General features: G+C 32.8%; 1 protein-coding gene across 1 annotated transcript in view; it reads left to right on the top strand.

The window, feature by feature from the left end:
- Nucleotides 1-18,142, top strand: part of ABCA13 (ATP binding cassette subfamily A member 13) — a 551,934-nt gene that overhangs the window by 401,746 nt on the left and 132,046 nt on the right. The window contains exon 55 of the mRNA XM_051984384.1: nucleotides 6,370-6,479. Coding sequence (XP_051840344.1) covers nucleotides 6,370-6,479 — 110 coding nt within the window. The remainder of the gene's footprint in view (nucleotides 1-6,369; nucleotides 6,480-18,142) is intronic.

Here is an 18,142-nt window from a genome sequence, read left to right as displayed (position 1 = left end):
CTTAGGAATTCAAAGCACTAAGTAGACATTATTCAGCTAATAGCTACAACATACTTTTAAAGTGGGAAGTATAATTTGTATCCTATTTTATCTATGAGAAATGTAAAGCATAAAAATTTAAGTCACTAACCTAAAGTGATACCTAGGTGTACAGAGGAAAATCATCTAACAATGAAAAACAAAAATGATAGTAAAGAAAATTCTATTCAACTATAAATATCTATTGTATTTAAAGCATTCTGTTAAGCATTGGTACTAAAAAGGCCAAATTTTTTTTTTCCTCTAAGAAGCTTACATTCTGCAAGAGACTTAATTACTTCATATTATCTTAGGACTCTAGTTCTTCCAGTGGTCAATTATATGAATTTAGTCATATTGTTTTAGCATTTTTTTTTATTCCTTTATAAAAAGACAGTATATTTTCATTCTCTCCAACTGTAATGTTATAAAGATCAAGCAAAAGAGGAATACTTGAAGTTAGTTTTTGTAAAAAAGCTATTATAAAATCTGATATATACTTCTAGCCATGGGCTTGCTGGATTCTTGAAGATATGGTACTTAAAGGTTTTTTTCCTTGTATTTTGCAGAAAAAGTAATAGAGATCTAGAAGATGGACATCATTTCCCAAAGCTTTGTTTTTTATGCTGTTTTATTGCTTTCCTTAGAAAAAGAATTCTTTTAAAATGATATATTCATTACCAACTGATCAATTAGTCAAACTATATTTGACTTTTTTCCATGCTAAACCCAGTCTTAGATTTCATGAGAGAATAATTATAATACTAATAAACTCACTATATGTTTGGGGAAAAGAGCTACAAACACAAAGTAGAAAAACTTCTGAAATATTATGATTAATTACCTAAAAATTCCCTAATACTATGAGTTCAGTTTAAAGATGTCAAAGTTTTATGGAGGAGGTTGAATTCAAGCTATATCTCTAAAAATGAGTAGCGTTTTCTGAGGAGGAAATATATTAGAAATCTATTGAATCAAAAAAAAAAGAAAAACAAACAAAAACTTTTGATTTTTGTGTTTGTGCAAGTGACTGATTATAAGCAATACAAGTTTCTTTATTTTTATCTATGTACTTATTTTTGTTTATTCATTGACATTGTTTTATTCATATATCCATTTGTCTTTTCATTTATTTATTAATTTATTTCTTCATTTATCTATTAAATAACAGATATGTTTATTGATTTATTTGTTCTTATATTTTTTGTTCATTCATGTTTTCTTTGTTTATGAGTAAAAAGAACTTGTCATTAGGTGACTCAGCAGCTTAATCTCTGCTTTCTACAAAAATCTAGAGCCAAAGCCACATGAGTTTGGTTCATGAGGAGTAGCATTAGCAGTAGAGTGATCACAAAGGAATGTATGAAGGCTGTTTAACCCTACTGACTTGAATTCAATTACTAGTTGTTGTCTAAGTGATTCCTCACTTCTGTCTAATTTTGGCTTTATGGACCATTTTTGTGAGTTTTTCCTAGTCTGAATGTTATTTTATTCAGCAGAGAAAACAGAATTAAAATAAGGGTTAAGTTGCTGTGCCTTCTCCATGTTGGTTTTGATCATCTTCTCATCTAACCAGAACAGCATTTCGATAGCTTTTATGATATTCCTTTTGTTTCTCATATAGCTTAAAAAATAAATCTTTTAAAAATTCATCTTTAGTATAAATCATTACCTCAGTTCATTCTGAGATTTTATCATTTTCATGTTATACTTATGGGATCATTTTATTATATTCCACCAAAACATAATTTTAAAAAATATAAGGTAGCTGATAGACTTTTGCCAGCATTCTTCTTTCCTATCACAAATTCAAATAAAGGCTAGTCATTTCCCCGTTAGGTTATATTAATATGTGTTTTTGTGGCTGTTATTATTATTAGCCCCTGCTCCCCCACTTTTTATAGTCAGGTAAAACCAGGAAAGATTAATTGATTTTCCCATGAGTAATTGAAGTGGGTTATATTTAATCTCTTCAGATTTTGAAAATTGTCACTAAGAAAAGTAAAAAATATATATGTACACACTATTTTTGGCAGAGAGAGCTTCAGGAGATTTCTGGATAATTGAGTTCTGACCAACACCATCACTACATGACTCTTTGACATATTTATTTTCTACCCTCCCAAATTATTTATTTTATCTAGATGGTCTGCTAAATACTCACAAAACTCTCTGATTTTTTTTTTTTTGCCTTCATTGAGCTTCTTTCAAAATATCTTTATTATACATAGAGATAAAAACTCGAAGAAGAAAAAGAAGTAGAAGATGGGAGAGTAGATCAGAAAATTCTAAACTCTCCAGATTTCCCTCACAAATGACAAAACTGTGCTAGTGGACAAATATAGAGCAATTTAAAATAAATATGAATTGGTGAAGAATAATGGTCTTCCTGGAGCAATTGGAGAAGATCCCAAAGAAAGATACCAGGATCTAGTTTTGGCACCAGTGAAATGTAAACACTTCTAGGCTCGTGCCACTGAAAAACAAGCAGTAAGCCCTGCAACTGGGAGATAGGCTCATGGTAGTATGGGGAACTGGAAGTCTTTATCAAGGAAGATAGATGGAACCTCTGTTGATAAGAAACAATAGGACCACTCTGTTAGAAGTACCTCTAGGAGAGAAAGAATCTCGCTTGGTGAGTGCAGAAGCAATGAGCCAGAGGTTCTCATATAGCTGAGGAGTAGAAGTGATTCAATCAACAATTTGCTATAAATAAAAAGAATCCTCAAAGGAGAGAGAACCCAACCACAGAAAGTTACTGTGTGAATAGAGAAGACTTAGATTCATTTTCACAGGAAGAAACTGAAAGGGGGGAAAAATATCCAATCCTGAACTAGAACATTAAATGATCACCTACCCAAAAAGAATTTAAAGAACTCAAAAATGATTTTAAAAATAAAATGAGAAAAATTGTAAAAAAAATACTGAAAAATAAGACCAATCCAAGGAAAAAAAAAAGATTATGAAAAGAAAGTCAAACAACTGGAAAAGGAGAAACAGAATTGTAAGGAAGAAAATGATTCTTGAAAACTAGAATTGGGCAAGGGAAAGCCAATGAAGTTGATAAAAGACCAAGAAATAATGCAACAAAATATAAAGATCTAAAAAGTAGAAGAGAATATTAGGCAGCTCACAAGAAAAACACCTAACCTGGAGAACTATTAAATGCTCAGTTTTTTTCTGTTCTGGATTATGCTTAACTTTGCTTGGCATGACTTTGCTGGCTGCAATCCTAGTTCTTTTGCTCTTTAACATGTAGTTCCAAGACATACAGTCATTTAATGAAGGTTTTGCTAAGTTTTGTGTGATCCCAACAGTGGCTCCACCATATTTGAATTCTGTTTTTTTCTAGTTAATTGATGAAGGCTATGCTAAAATCCAGCATCTGAAACTTATTTGATGCATGCCTATAGTCAAGTTGGGCTCAACTTGACTCATATACTATATATATATATATATGAAAAATTGAAAAAAATACTGAAAAATAAGACCAATCCAAGAAAAAAAAAAGATTATGAAAAGAAAGTCAAACAACTGGAAAAGGAGAAACAGAATCATAAGGATATATATATATATACTTGCTCAATTTTCTTATATGCCAAGTGGATATATTAATTTTGGACTTTTTCACATTACATCTTTTGAATATTAATTTTTAATTCTTTGGATTCTTTTATTGTTTCTGTTTTTTTGAATAAAGTATACTCTTCCATAACTTTATCACTGATATGAATCACATTCCAAATGATCTCAGTGATAATTGTGAGGTAAAATTTGTCTCCTTGAATTAAGATGTCTAGTTAACCCTGAATGTGACTCATATTTTATGTATTTGTTTAGACATGTTCTCTAAAGATTTTTTTGTAGACAAATAGTTGTTTCATCATCTCTTTTATCTGTATATTATTTCCTTTGAATACAAGTGATTCCTTCTGTATTTAATTTGTTTCTTTTTATTGTATCTAAAATTATATAGCTTGTACTTACCATACCCTTTTCAGTTTTAAACCTTCTTAATAAGATTTAAAATATTTCAAACAAATATTTTTGATCCTCATTCCATTCTTGGCCAAGAACGTATAACCCTGTATTAAAAGACATGGTCCACACAATAAAAATCCCATTTTCAGACACATTTTTAACTGCATCTTCACTCCTCAAACTATTTTATTTGTTTCAAAACTCCTGTCTTCAGTCAGTGACAATAAGGATAATACCAGCTGTCTTCCCAAGGCTTTCATTTTTTTTTCCCCTGAGGATTTCAAAATTTCTAGCTTTGCTATCTCTTTTTCTTTCTGCCAGTATTACTTGTCCCTATATGAATTATCAGATAAAGTTTGACAAGTCTCAGGCTCTCTGCCAAGTACTGAATACATGCCAATAGCTCTTTCTATTGTTTGTGTCAACTTGACAAATAACTGCTTTGTATTGCTCGTCAGAGAATGACCAACCTCCACTTCTTCTTCCTATTATTACTGGATAACTTGTCTCCTGATGGAACCTGTTAATCCACATCATTATTCCTAGGAGTACAAGAAGCTTCTTCCTTTGGAGATTATCCATCTTCTTTCTTGAAAGAAAGAGCCTTATAGCAATTACTTAGCTTTAAACATTCAGTCATCCCCTCCATCCCTTTGTCACATATAGCACTTTCTCTCTTATAGGAAGAAATTAGGATTCCCCTCTGTCTTTTGTTGTGTATCTATTGGCAAACCACAACATCCTAGTTTCAGTTTTCTCATCTGTAAAGTGAGAAGGTTAGATCTTGATGACCAAAAAAATCAAATCTATAATGTTATAAGTAATATCCTTGGTTAATTTTCTTAGTAGCTTTATGATGAACTCTGCATAGGAAATATCGAATTGCCAAATCATGAGAAAGATTTTATTTATCACAAGTTTGCATCTTGCCATCACTGCATATAATATTATGCTAACATACTAACAGCATTGGAGTAGTAATTAACATATTTTGTCAAATACTAATGGAAATAGAATCTGTTTGAAGTTTTCTTCTGTGCAAATATTTCAACCAGGAATCCAATTATCAGTAATTTTATATATATATATATAATATATATGTATATATATATATATATATATAATATATATATATATATATAATGTTATGAGTCAGAACTTAAAACAAGGTATTAACTCATTAGAGTTGATAGAAACAATGCTTATGTAATTGGTTCACACACATTAGAGCTCACACCTTTGAGAGAGTTTACACATTAGAGCTCACATATTAGAGTTGTGGAAGTCCTGGAGATTCACAAATTATATCTCCCATAATCCCACTTTCAGAGGAGGAGTCAACCTTTGGGTTCATACCTTTAAGAGGTTCATATATAAGAAGCTCTTAGAGCTTCAGTTAGTCAGTTAGTTCAGTTGAAGAGATTGAAAGCCAGAAGTCAGTCGGTTTGGGAGATTGACAGAGCCAGAATTCAGTTGGGAAATTGAGAAACCAGGAGTTGGAGTTGAGCTAGAGGCAGAGGCAGAGGCAAAGGAAAAGGACTAGCAATGAGAGCTCTCAGAATCAAAGAAAGCTAACTGGGCTATTTTGGAAGAGACAATAAAAGATTTGAACTTTTATCACCTGGCTGCATTTGGGGTGATTATTCATTTGAACTGAAACAAAGGCTGCTCCCAGAAGCCCCTAAGAAATCTGTTCCCAGAGAACCATCATATTCTAGAAAAGAAGAGAACACTACAATATAATATATAATATATAATATATATACATATATTATAATTCTTTCTCCTGGTAGACTTTATTTATTTACATTTTTGTTCATAACAATCTTAAAATTTTTCTTCAAAATCTTTGATATCACAGATATTATGGATGGTGATAATAGGATACAGATTTGTGCCAAATACATTCTTTGTATTGTGCAAATATCAGAAGATATGAATTTAAAACCATTTTTATCACATATATTCTTTGACCACAGGCAAATCATTTAAACTCCATAGGTCTGCGTTTCCTCATCTAGAAAATGAAGAAGTTAGAGAGGGCAGTATAATATAATTAAAAGAGTAATATTTTTTGTAGTCAAGGGACTCAGGTTCAAATTATGCCTCTGACACATTACTTATGTGACCTTGGAAACTTCCTTTAACTTCCATAGGTGACAGTTTTCTATCTGTAAATCAAAGAGTTCAGTTTATGACTTTCATGGTCCCTTCCATGGTCTTTGCCCTATGCTTTTTTTTTTTTTTTTTTTGATATTTAATATTTTAAGCTCTGAGCCAATCATTCAGTATTAAATTTAGGTGAAAATAAATGTTATTGACAACTGTTTTGATTATTTTTCTTTTCTTCTTTTCTACTTCTTTGGTTAGTGTTTTGGTCTATTGGGAGTGAATGGAGCTGGGAAAAGCACAACATTCAAAATGCTAACAGGTGATATCACTCCATCTTCTGGATATGCTGCCATCAGGAATCCAGGAGGGTAAGTAAAGATTTTTTTTTTTCCCTGAATTTAATTGTTCAAAAAATGCTAATGGCCAAGATTAGAAAAGCCCTGACTATTCCTTGGTCCTTTGAACTGCAGTCTAGGAAGGGCTTTTTTTTTTTTTTTTTTTTTTGAATTTACTATGTCTTTCTTTGTTTTTTGATTTTTTTTTTTCATTTTCAAGTCTGAGGGTGGTGGTGGAGAATGAGCTTTCAAACTTGAATGTATTGTTAGTTAATATTATTCCATTAAGCCTGCCATGGGCAAGGTGCTTGAGTATTATTGTGGGAAAGAACAGAGGAAATGTTCTTTTACAAATCATTACATTATGCCACAGTTATGCCACAGTTCTCTTTTATTGTCCTGACTAATTATCCTGACCCAGTCCTGACTCAGTTTCCCTAATTTTTCTGCTTCAGTTTATAATTGTCAGCTCAAAGCTCAGTTATGCAAAATAATCCCTTCCTCTTTATCAGAATATTTGATAAGGATAAAAGATCTTATGTTTTAGATTATCAGAATCAAAATGTCAGATATGGTCTTAACAAGATGACTCTCCCCATCTCTGGGGTTCTTCTCCCCATTAGGTCATCCCATCTCCAGAGGCTCACCTCACCCTGTCAGCGTCCTGTTTCCTCTCTTAGCATCCTGACTCCATCCCTGCTTTGGTCTACCCCCTGAGTCTGAGCCATGTGTATATAGGTCATTGAAAAGTCACATTGTTTGCTGGATTCTTAGAGATGATAGTCTCATTCAACCCTGGGACCAAACCATGGATCCATTTGGTCCCAGTAAATCTCTCCCTTTTAAATAAATTATTAAATACTCTCTAATCTCTATCTTGCCTCAGTTTCTCTGGTATTACAATTAGAGTGCATCCTCAAGACTAATTGGCCAGTCTAAAGAGAGAGAAACTTATTCCAGGTTACCTTGGACAGATTGAATAGCTTGTTGTCTTTGTTTTCTCTCTTCCTTGTTTCATCCCCCTATCCCCAATTACCCCCACCTCCACTAAAGCTTTTTATCATGTCCACAGACACATTAAAAGACATTGAAATATGCACTATTACATTAACTATAGTACAAATGAGTTAGTTGTATGTTTCTGAGGAGCTGGGGAAAATATTTCAAGCACCTGCATACTGAAATTATATTATGAAAGCCATGATTCTTGATTGTACTATCCCTGAAATTTGACTAATAATTAGCAAAACCTCAATACCTTCTTTGCTTTTCCAATCTTGGTTCCTTGCTCAGTCTACCAGAAACTTTCACTATCATGCTTCAGTGCATATGAAATCTCATTAAGATGGTTATTTTCTTGCTAAGGGTAATTAATCCATCTTTGCCTTTTCACCCCATGATAATTTTATTTCATGGTTTATCCACACAGGATCCACCCAATGGATTGGATCTCAGTGGCCCAGTGGTTGGGCTAAAAACTTGTACTTCAATCTGTTCTAATTAATTCTAAATAATTACTTCTTATGTGATCCTGGCAAGTCACTTCACCTTTATCAGCCTCAGTTTCCTTATCTATAAAATTGGGATGATAATAATACTTATCTTCCAGGTATTCCAGGGTTGTTATGAGATCAAATAAGATAAAGTGCTTTGTAAAACTCATGTGTTATAAATGTTGGAACTTTTCTATTGCACTTTTTATATTTTATAAGAACAAGTAATATTTATTGTTTCTTTATTACACTCACTCTCTGCCTCTGACTGACCAATCTCCACAACCTCTTTTCTGTTTACACATTTCTTTGATGGTATCCATTAAGCCATGTGTGTGAGTCAAAAAAGGAAATGTGCTATAGCCTCCCTGTGCCAAGACAGCATTTTTTGCACTAATGTTTGGGTGACCTTAAACTTCAGTTCTTCAGAGACTTTGGTATACTAGCATTTGCAGTCAAGAAGCAACATTAGGAAAACATCAGTGTTAAAAAAAGGGATGGGCTTTTTTCTGGGGGGTATTTTAAAAGCAGTGTATATTTTTCTAAGTGCAATTCTTTCCCCTCTTTTCTTCTTATCCAATTCTTGATGCAATTCTCTCCCCTCTTTTCTTCTTATCCAGTTCTTGACTAGAGGTGTTGACAATATTTTAGTTACCTTACGATAGAACTAATTACATTTGAAGAAGATGGAACCATCTGGGAAAATGTGGCAATAGTCAGGAAGAGATGGTTGCATTAAAAATAGGCTAAAGGAATATGATTATGAAATATAATAATAGCTTACATCTGTAGATCTTTTTAAATAAGAAGTACTTCATATTTGTTATTTGAGTACTAATGTAAAAAAAGGTTTTATGTAGGTACTATTAAAAATCCACAGCAACATAAGATAGCTTCCCTGCTAAAGAGTTTACAATATAACTGGCATATAAAGTAGATACATATCCAAAATTAACAACAGGAGGGACCATACAACAAGGCTATTATTGGAAAGATTTGTTTCCATTATATTATCAATCAATTCAAATTTATTAAATGCTCCCGTAAACGCTAGATATTATATACTCAGTGATGATAGAGAGAGACAGAGACAGACAGACAGAGAGAGACATATTGAGATTAAGAGAGAGAGGGAAAGAGAGAGAGACAGAGAGACAGAGAGAAAGGGAGAATGTGTGTGTGTGTGTGTGTGTGTGTGTGTGTGTGTGTGTGTGTATACACTTATTATTATTATTTTTTAATGAAACAACTCCATATTAGAAGGATAAATTACCTAACTTCCAGATACTGTCCTAAATGCTAGGGATACTGAGAAACCTGGAGGGGAGCAAAAGAAAACTCCTTAGTGAAGCAGGTAGTATGTGTAACTTCCCTGTATGATAAATGAAAGATTGAAATTTAGAGTAAATCATTTACCAAGTCACATAAATGGTTACTGGCAAAAATGGGCTAGAGCCTGAGTCTCAGGATTCCCCATCCACTGTTGTCATCATGCCAGATTGTGATACGATGTCATTTTTTTTTTTTTTGTCTTAAATGTGTATTTTCTTTTTTTCATTAGCAACATACCTCTCTACAGAAGTTAACTAAAAGAAAAGAGACTCAAATAACATCTTAAGTAGAAAGTTTCTTGTAAGAAATTGGGAAAAAATTAAAAATTAATCAAACAATAAGCCTTTCTTAGGTAATGAGAAAACCATGCATACACTATCCTAGGAGACTGTAATACAAAGACAATGGTGAAATAATTTTCAATCAAAGAAGCATACATTATTTTGAAAGAAATTTGTATTTATTTATTTTTCATTTGAGCAGTCCTGTGATTTTATCCATGGCTGGAGTTACTAGTGAGGTGAAGAATTTCCTCACCCAATGCTGATAAGTAAATATTTTATAACAAATAGATTTAGTAAATTTCCTGTAGCACTGAGATGTTAAATGACTTGACCAGGATCACACAGCCCAGTTTGTACCAAAGAACTTGATCAGACTTTTTAGGCTCTCAGATCTCCTTTCTTTTCCCTCTGAGACACCTGCTAAATAGCTAGAACTGAATTATTAAAAAAGAAATTAAGAGAAAAAAAAGATAAAGAAGAAAAGAAGGAAAAAGAGAAAGGAAAGAAGGAAGAAGAAAAGAAAGGGTAGATTTTGGAAGACATGTAAAAAGCAAGGGTCATTAATTTATAATTATGAAGTGATTTTCTTATATTAGAGTTTAAGCAGAAAGGTAATGATCACAGGGGTCACTGGAAACAAATTCACTGTTAGTGGGAGAGAAATAGAAGCAGTAGCTTTCTTGGAGTTGGACCAAGAAATATCCTTAGTAGACATTGGTCAATGTGCTGTCATCTCCTAGAGTAAGGATTAAACCATACAATAAGTCCCAAGTAGACATGTTTGTAAGAGATGATAGATTTAGATTTTGTTATTCATCAGTCTCTTACTAAAGCAGTAAGACATTCACCAAGTTAAAAGAAAAGGTTGGGAGATGAAGAGATGAACACGTGGAATTTAACATCTTTCTCAGTCATCATTTTAAAGTTTGCCTTTTCAAGATTTTTAGAAATCTTTAGGTAACTATTTTTTCTAAACTGATTCATAAGTTATAGTAACAGAACAAAAGTATTATACAAAATGTATATTATTATTATTATTATATAAATTATGATGGATCCAGTTTACTTCAGTTATTTTAAGTACTTCAAATAAGACTAATACACCATGAAAAACAATAGGCTGTTTCTTTTTCTGCTAAACAGAGTGGAACTAGGAAACTTATTCTAAGTACTGCTTCCTCTATAATTTATAGTTTCCCCAGTTACACTCAGAAGTAAGCATACTTTTTAGATATTTCCTCATTAATTTCTTAAATAAGTTCATTGATCAATATCATTTCACAACAGATTCAAAGCACTATACCAGAATATTTCTAGAAGGTGAGACCCTGCCTTCATAAAGTCAAATATTCTTAACAGATGTGCGGGGTTGGGGGCAGGGATGGTAGGGAGAGAGGGAGGAAGCAAGCAGCCAGTTTTTACTTTGTCTAAGAAATAACAAACATCTACATGCTTAAAATTATCTCTAGTGTTTGATAATTATTTCTAGTGCCTGAAAATTATTTTGAAGAGTTGTCATGTTAACAAAACATCAGAAAAACAGATTAGATTTTAAAAAATTTAATCTAGATAATTTGACATTATGCCAACATGATGTCTAATACATTTTACATCTGTGTATGTTTTATAAATCACTTTTGAGGAAAAAGAAGTCCTTCATAAATTATTAGTTACATTTTTAGTTTAAGGAATAACAGAGAATAATGCATATTGTTATGTTTGGAGTTAATTATTTTGTTGTTGTTTAGTCATTTCAACTTTTGTGATCACATTCGAGGTTTTCTTGGCAAAAATGCTAGGATCATTTGTCATTTCCTTCTCTATCTTACACAGAGGAAACTGATGTAAATAGAATTAAATGATTTGCCTAGGGTTCCCCAGAAAGTTAGTATCTGAGGTCAGATTTGAATTCAGATCCTCCTGACTTGAGGTCCAGAGCTATTGGAGTTAGTCAACACCTTGCCTCATACTTAGGATCAGTGTCAGAACAAAAATATCATTTAGAGCAGGGCTTCTTGTGTCCCCTTTTGCTTGAGAAATTGGTATATTGATATGTGAAATAATTATACAAAATAAAAATTTATTGATAATAAATAAATTTTGCCACCCTCATCCAGTTAGGAGACACCTTATGGGATTGTGACCCATAATTTAAGATTCGGGGTAGCAGAAAACCTCTAAGTTTCCTTTAAGCTCTAAATCTATAATTCTATGATTTACTAATGAACAGATAAAAAGAAATTTGCATAAATGGAAATAATTCCCCCATGAAGGGTTCTATATGCTGAGGCAATCACCAATCCCTCATATATTCCTAAATTTTTAATTTGACACACATTAAATCAAATTAAAAATAGTATTCCAGAATACATCATTCTTGGATGATAAAGCTCACAATGCCAAAAGAATAATCATTATCTTTCTTAAATATATTTTTACACTCATGTCATTTAAGAACAAAGACAACGAAAATCAATCAGTATCCTTTGTCCTCTTTTTGTGAGCAATCACATTTCAGGCTCCTTGTAACTCCTAAAGATTAATTTTCTTTTCCATTGTCATCAATCACATGGTTCTTCTTGGTTCCCAGTTGTTAATGGAATGTTGGAAAGTAGGTTATTAATTGCCAGGTGCTGTGAAGGTTTTGCTGATTCTTTGATAAGCATAACTTGCAGTCCAGAATAGGTGAATTTTAAAGCTGTCCCAATACAATTATTTTACCTTAATGAAACTAAATGAATAATACACTTACCTCCCTATCCTTGCCAATGTGTCTGCATTAAGTACCAATCACTCAATAGTTGGGGAAGATTTCATTTCCTTCTCAGAGAAGGATAAATTTAATTTCAGATTAGAAAATTACTTTAGTGATTTGTTATTATCAGAGAACATTTTTATTAAGTATTCACGATGTCCTGGAAACTATGCAAAATGCTAGAAATTGACAGAAGAAAAGCAAAAACATGGATACCTTCCATGTTCTAGTTGCTCATATGCTATTAAGGAACTTGCAAAGAACTATGTACGTATAATATACATGCAATGTAAATAGAAGGGCTGTTTAGTGGGGAGGTTAAGAGAGGCAAAGGCTTTGCTGGTATTTGAGCTGAGTTTTAAAGGAAACTGGGGGAGCCAGACTTAGGATGTGAGGAAGAGAGCATTTCAGGCATGGGGTACAGATAGTATAAAGTCTGAGAGGGAAGAGGTGGTCTGTAGTCTATGAGGAAAAGTGAGCAAAAAGTCTAGTGTCCTTTGGATTGTTGAGGTGGTGAAGAAGAGTCAAGTTCAAGAAATTTAGAAAGATTTCAGGTAAGGTTGTAAAGTTTTTGATTTTGCAGGTTATAGGAAAAAATATAACATAGTCTGACTGTGCTTTAGTAAAATCACTTTGGCAGCAGAATGAAGAATACAATTTCATAAACATTTAATAAAAAGCTACTCCGTGCACAACATCATGTTAGAAGCTGGGATGATAAAGATGGAATAATAGGGATATGCATATGACGTGACTGCCTTTCCAAAGAGCTCACAACTTAGTAGGTTGAGTGCGACTGGTTAAATTTTAAGTTATATTATTTCCTAGTACTTTCAAATGCTTATTTGCACTAAAAAAATGTATTTAATTTGGACCATAATGATTTGGAATTTGTGATCAGTCATTTTGGATTAGGCTTTTACTCAATATTTTCTTTGGAAAATGTATCTGCCAAGCAAATGAAAAACATAAGCAAGTGGCTTAACCTGTTTTCAGAGAGAGCAAACATCCTTTATTTTATATATTTTATTTTTAAGGAAATTGGTGTTTAGTGCAAAGATCATTGGACTTACTAATAGTATGATTCCAAAAAAGCCATTTAATTTTTATGGGTCTCTTTGATATTCTAAAATGAAAAATAATGTTTGAATAGGATCTCACAATGATGTTGTGGGGGGAAGTGCTTTCTACAATAAAGCTATTTTAAAATATTAAAATATTTAAAATAAGCACTGAGTTGGAAAAGACCTTAAAGACCCTATTGATCCTGGGCAAAGAATCTTCTCTATAGTATTCATAACAAAGTATGATTCTCTTTTTATTTGAAAAGGTCAAATGAAGAGGAACTCACTACCTCTTATGGCTGTCTTTTTCACTTTTGGACATTTTAGGGACAGGAATAGGAATTGGAACTGTCATTTCATTGGTATAGGGAACTATCCAGAAGAGGAAATCCCCTTTACAAGTGCAGGTTGGCACAATCTCTATAATTTATTGATTTGGAGAATTGCCTAGGGCACTGAATAGTTAAATGAGCTCCCCAGAGAGCAGCCAAAATGTGCTAGAGGCAGGATGTTAAGTTAGTTTTACTATCTTCCAGATAGCTCTCAATTCCATGCTTCTTTGTGGGATAGTTTTCCTTACTTCACAACCTATCTTTCTGAAAATTCATTCCAATGCTTTTTGTTCTGTCCTACAATCACACACACACACACACACAAAATAATCCTTTTCCTCATGGTGACAGCTTTCCCCCCTTCTACTCACCAAATATCTTTTGAATGCTTGCTATTTTCAAAGCAAGATGGTGGTGCAGGGGATTGGGTACTGTGCCTGAAGTCAGGAAGATGAATCTTCCTGAGTTCAAACCTGGCATCAGACAATTACTAGTAATGTACCCCTGGGCAAGTCATTTAACCCTACATGCCTCAGTTTCTTCATCTATAAAATGAGTTGAAGAAGAAAATGGCAAATTACTTTGTTATCTTTGCCATGAAAATCCCCAAAGGGATCATGAAGAATTGGACTGTCCTGAAACAACTGTACAAAAACAACAATGAATAAAATTGGAGGAAATTGTCATGTCATCTTAAAATACCAGACCTGGAGTCAGGAAGACCTGAATTCAAATACAGCCTCAGACTCTATTAGCTAAGTAATCCTGGCAAGTCACTTAGCCCTATTTGGCTCAGTTTCCTCATCTATAAAATGAGCTGAGAGAAGAAATGATAAACCACTCCACTACCTTTGTCAAGAAAACCACCAAAGGATTCATGAAGAATTAAGCATAACTGAAAATGATGAAACCAAAGTAATAGTTGCAAAATACTATAATTATGACAAGTACCTGGATATTTTTAACACTTCAAAAATTGTAGAGTACTTAAGCCCTGGTTTAGAATACATTCTTGGCATTGTCTTCAGTTCTGTTTGCATTTTAGGAGTGATATTCATAATCAGGAGACATTCTAGTTTAGGCAACAAGGATGGAGAAGTTCTTGCCAAAGGAGGTTTGGTTTTACTATATATGTTTCAATTATGGAAGAGATGAATTAAGGAATACATGGTAGTGATCTTGAAGAATTTGGAAGAGAGTTCCTAGTGGAGGGAGTCATTGATCTTGACTTGCTTAGTCCTACAGGACAAAACTAGAAACAGTGAGTGGAAGTTATGAAGAGGCAAATTTCATTTGTGTATAAGGGAAAAACAAAATTCCCCAAAACATAGAGAGATCCTAAAGTGATTGGTCTGTTCTAGGAATTGTGCATTACTCATTATAGGAGAGAGGGTCTTCATAAATATAATCTTTTTTTGAGGTACATGAGAAAAGGTATTCTTAGTTAGATATAGATTCAACTAGATGGCAATTCAGTTGTTTCCTGCTGAGATTTTTTGTTATTCTAGAGTTCTGAGATCAAGGCATCCCCTTAATGTTGGGCCTGTGGATAGATAATAGTTGACATTTGGACATGGAATTAGGGTGTGCTAGAGTTATCTAAGCATTTAAGATCTCTTCTTATATGTACAGAAGTAAAATAACCAATTTAATAGTTCACTCAGAAAAAAAGAATAAGAATTTTGAAAGGTAGAACCTTTGCTTATTTCTTCCTCTAAAGTTAGGCTCTCTCTCTTATGATTCCATTTTATTATTTTGCTAAATAATTAAAAAAAATTTAAATCAAATAGCTCTATTTAAAGAGAAAGAAGAATAAGTCTTCATTAACATAATGGCCTGCATGTCCCTTATTGTGCTGCATATCAGTATAATTAGTTTAATTATAATGAAATCACTGTTACATTAATTATATTTTTAACCTTGATTATTTGTAATGTTAATTGGTCATTGGAATTCAGTGAATTAAGTGGCTAATTAGAAGCACAATGGCATTTTTAACTACTTGGGAAAATATAGCATACTATATTATTCAAAAAGTACAATTTTTATTGCTACCTTATTGAATCCCTTGTTTCTGTCAACCATATCTTGCTTGAGTCACTTTCCTGATTCTCTTTTAAAGATGAATGCCAATTTGAAGATGAATTTTATCTCTTCTTGGTTAATTTATCAATCTTCAAAAATACATGAAATGAGGCTAAAGGAGCCCCAGAGCCTATGGACTGGAGAGCAGACAAGAGTCTTAGGAATTCACTGTACCATTAGAATGATAATGATTTAATAATTGACATTTATATAGTTGTTTAAGGATTGTAAAGTACTTCCAAATGAATTTTCTCATTTGACTGTTATGATAAATCTGTTCTGGAGCTGCTACAGGCAGAGAAGAACATTGAGCCATTTAATTTATGTGATTTGCCCTGGATTGTACAACTAATAAATGTTAATAGCAGAATTCAAACATAGCTCTTCCTAACTTCAATCTGGTAAGTTGATTCACACTGCTTCCCTGGAAGTCAATACCTTTTCTACAACTTAGATAAGAACGTAAAGTAGGCACAGTATTATCACTTATGTTTTCCTGTGCTATGTGGGTCATCAACTAAATAATATTCCCTACCAAAGGCATTAAGAAGACATAGACATAAAAGTCAACATTATAAACATAATTGACTTCTAGCAACAATAGTTGAGAAACAATTGTAAATTTTCTCTAAGAACTGTGATTCTTAGAAACCACATAGCACAAAGTCCAGTTTTAGCCTAAAAATCAGGAATTTACAAAGGAATCAGTTTTGCTGATTGATGTTGGCTCAAACCTTTAAGCCTCTCTTTAGCCTAAAGCATTAAAGTTCCTGTGTCATAGAATTAATGTGAAGAATAACTAATGAAAGAAATAAGAGCTCTAGAGATACAAAGGTATATAATATATCTATAAATATATACAACTTGAGATTTTAAACACAAATTAGTTTTGTAAATAAATCACATATATCTATATGTGTACATATATATGTATATGATGTATTTTTAAGAGGCTTAAACATTTTGTTTTCCTCTTTGTTGATGCGATTAGTGGCAGTGCAGAGAGTTGTGGGAATCCTCTCTGCCTGCCACAGTGCCTATTGTGAAAGAATTCACGAACCCAAAAAGGCTGACTGGCAAAAGGAAAGTTTATTGTTGTCTGAGAAGCCAGCTTTGCTAGGAAGACAGACTTCTGAGTGTCAAGAGGTGCTGGCAAAGGAATAGAGGTTAGCACTTCACAACGGGCAAGAGTCCTGGTAGGCAACTGTGCCAAGAGGAGAGTTTAAATTATCTTTTTCTAACAAACGTGAGACTGGGGTTTCTATTGAATGAGATTCCTTCTGTGTTGTCACTTCCCCCCAGGCCTAAATTTCTGTTGAATGAGACCACTTGAGTTATATCAGGTCCAGATCTCCAGCTGAATGAGACCACTTGAGTTAGAGCTAAGTAGGGAGTGGTCCTGAGCTAATCTTAATAAAACCACTTTATTGCCACAAGGGTGGGTCTCTGTCAGAGGAGAGTTTCAGAGTTCACCCCAAAAGTCAAGGAGGACAGTTTCAGGGTTTACCCCCAAGATTGTCATATATAAATCATGGAATTAGAATTATTTCAAATATAAATTTAGTACCTAGAGACAATATAACTTTCTAATTTGTGATTCCTTTTCCTGTGATATGACTAAAGACTTTTTCAACAATTCAATAAACACATGCTAATTACAAATTATATTATGTATTATTTTATTATTGTGGTTATGCATTTGTGACAACTAGGTTTTTTCTTTTCATAAAGCATGTCTTTATTAAACTCAATTGTTAAATCTATAACTATACTATTTTTTTCAAGCATTCTGAATTGTGAATTGCTTTCTTTGTGTAAGTATGGTGCTAAGTACAATGAGAGGGAGAATAAAAGAAATGAATAACAAAAGCTTTGATCTCAGGGTGATTATTGTTTAGTAGAGAATATGCATGTCATAAATAGGAAGAAGCTGATATTTCTTTTTTCCCATTTGATTATTTTATTTTTAAGTAATAGCTTTTTATTTTCAAAATATATACAAAGATAGTTTTCAACAATTACCTTTGCAAAACCTTGTGTTCCAAATTTTTTTTTCCCCTTCCCTCCACCTCACTCATCTAAATAGCAAATAAGCCAATATAGGTTAAACATGTGCAATTCTTCTGAACATTTCCACATTTATCATGCTGAACATGAAAAATCAAATCAGAAAGGCAAAAAATGAGAAAAAAAAACCACCAACAACAAAAAAGTTGAAAATACTATCTTGTGATCCACATTCAGTCCCCATAGTCCTCTTTCTGGATGCTATTTCTAAAAAGAAGTTCTTTAGGGTGAAGCAGAATGTTTTAGTAGGTAGAATGTGTTTTGCATTTTGAGTTAAAAAAAAA

Source organism: Antechinus flavipes, chromosome 1 (assembly GCF_016432865.1).
Source record: "Antechinus flavipes isolate AdamAnt ecotype Samford, QLD, Australia chromosome 1, AdamAnt_v2, whole genome shotgun sequence".
In the NCBI taxonomy this organism is placed as follows: Eukaryota; Metazoa; Chordata; class Mammalia; order Dasyuromorphia; family Dasyuridae; genus Antechinus; species Antechinus flavipes.
Note: the sequence above shows the minus strand (reverse complement) of the source record. Positions and strands in the feature narration are given on the sequence as shown.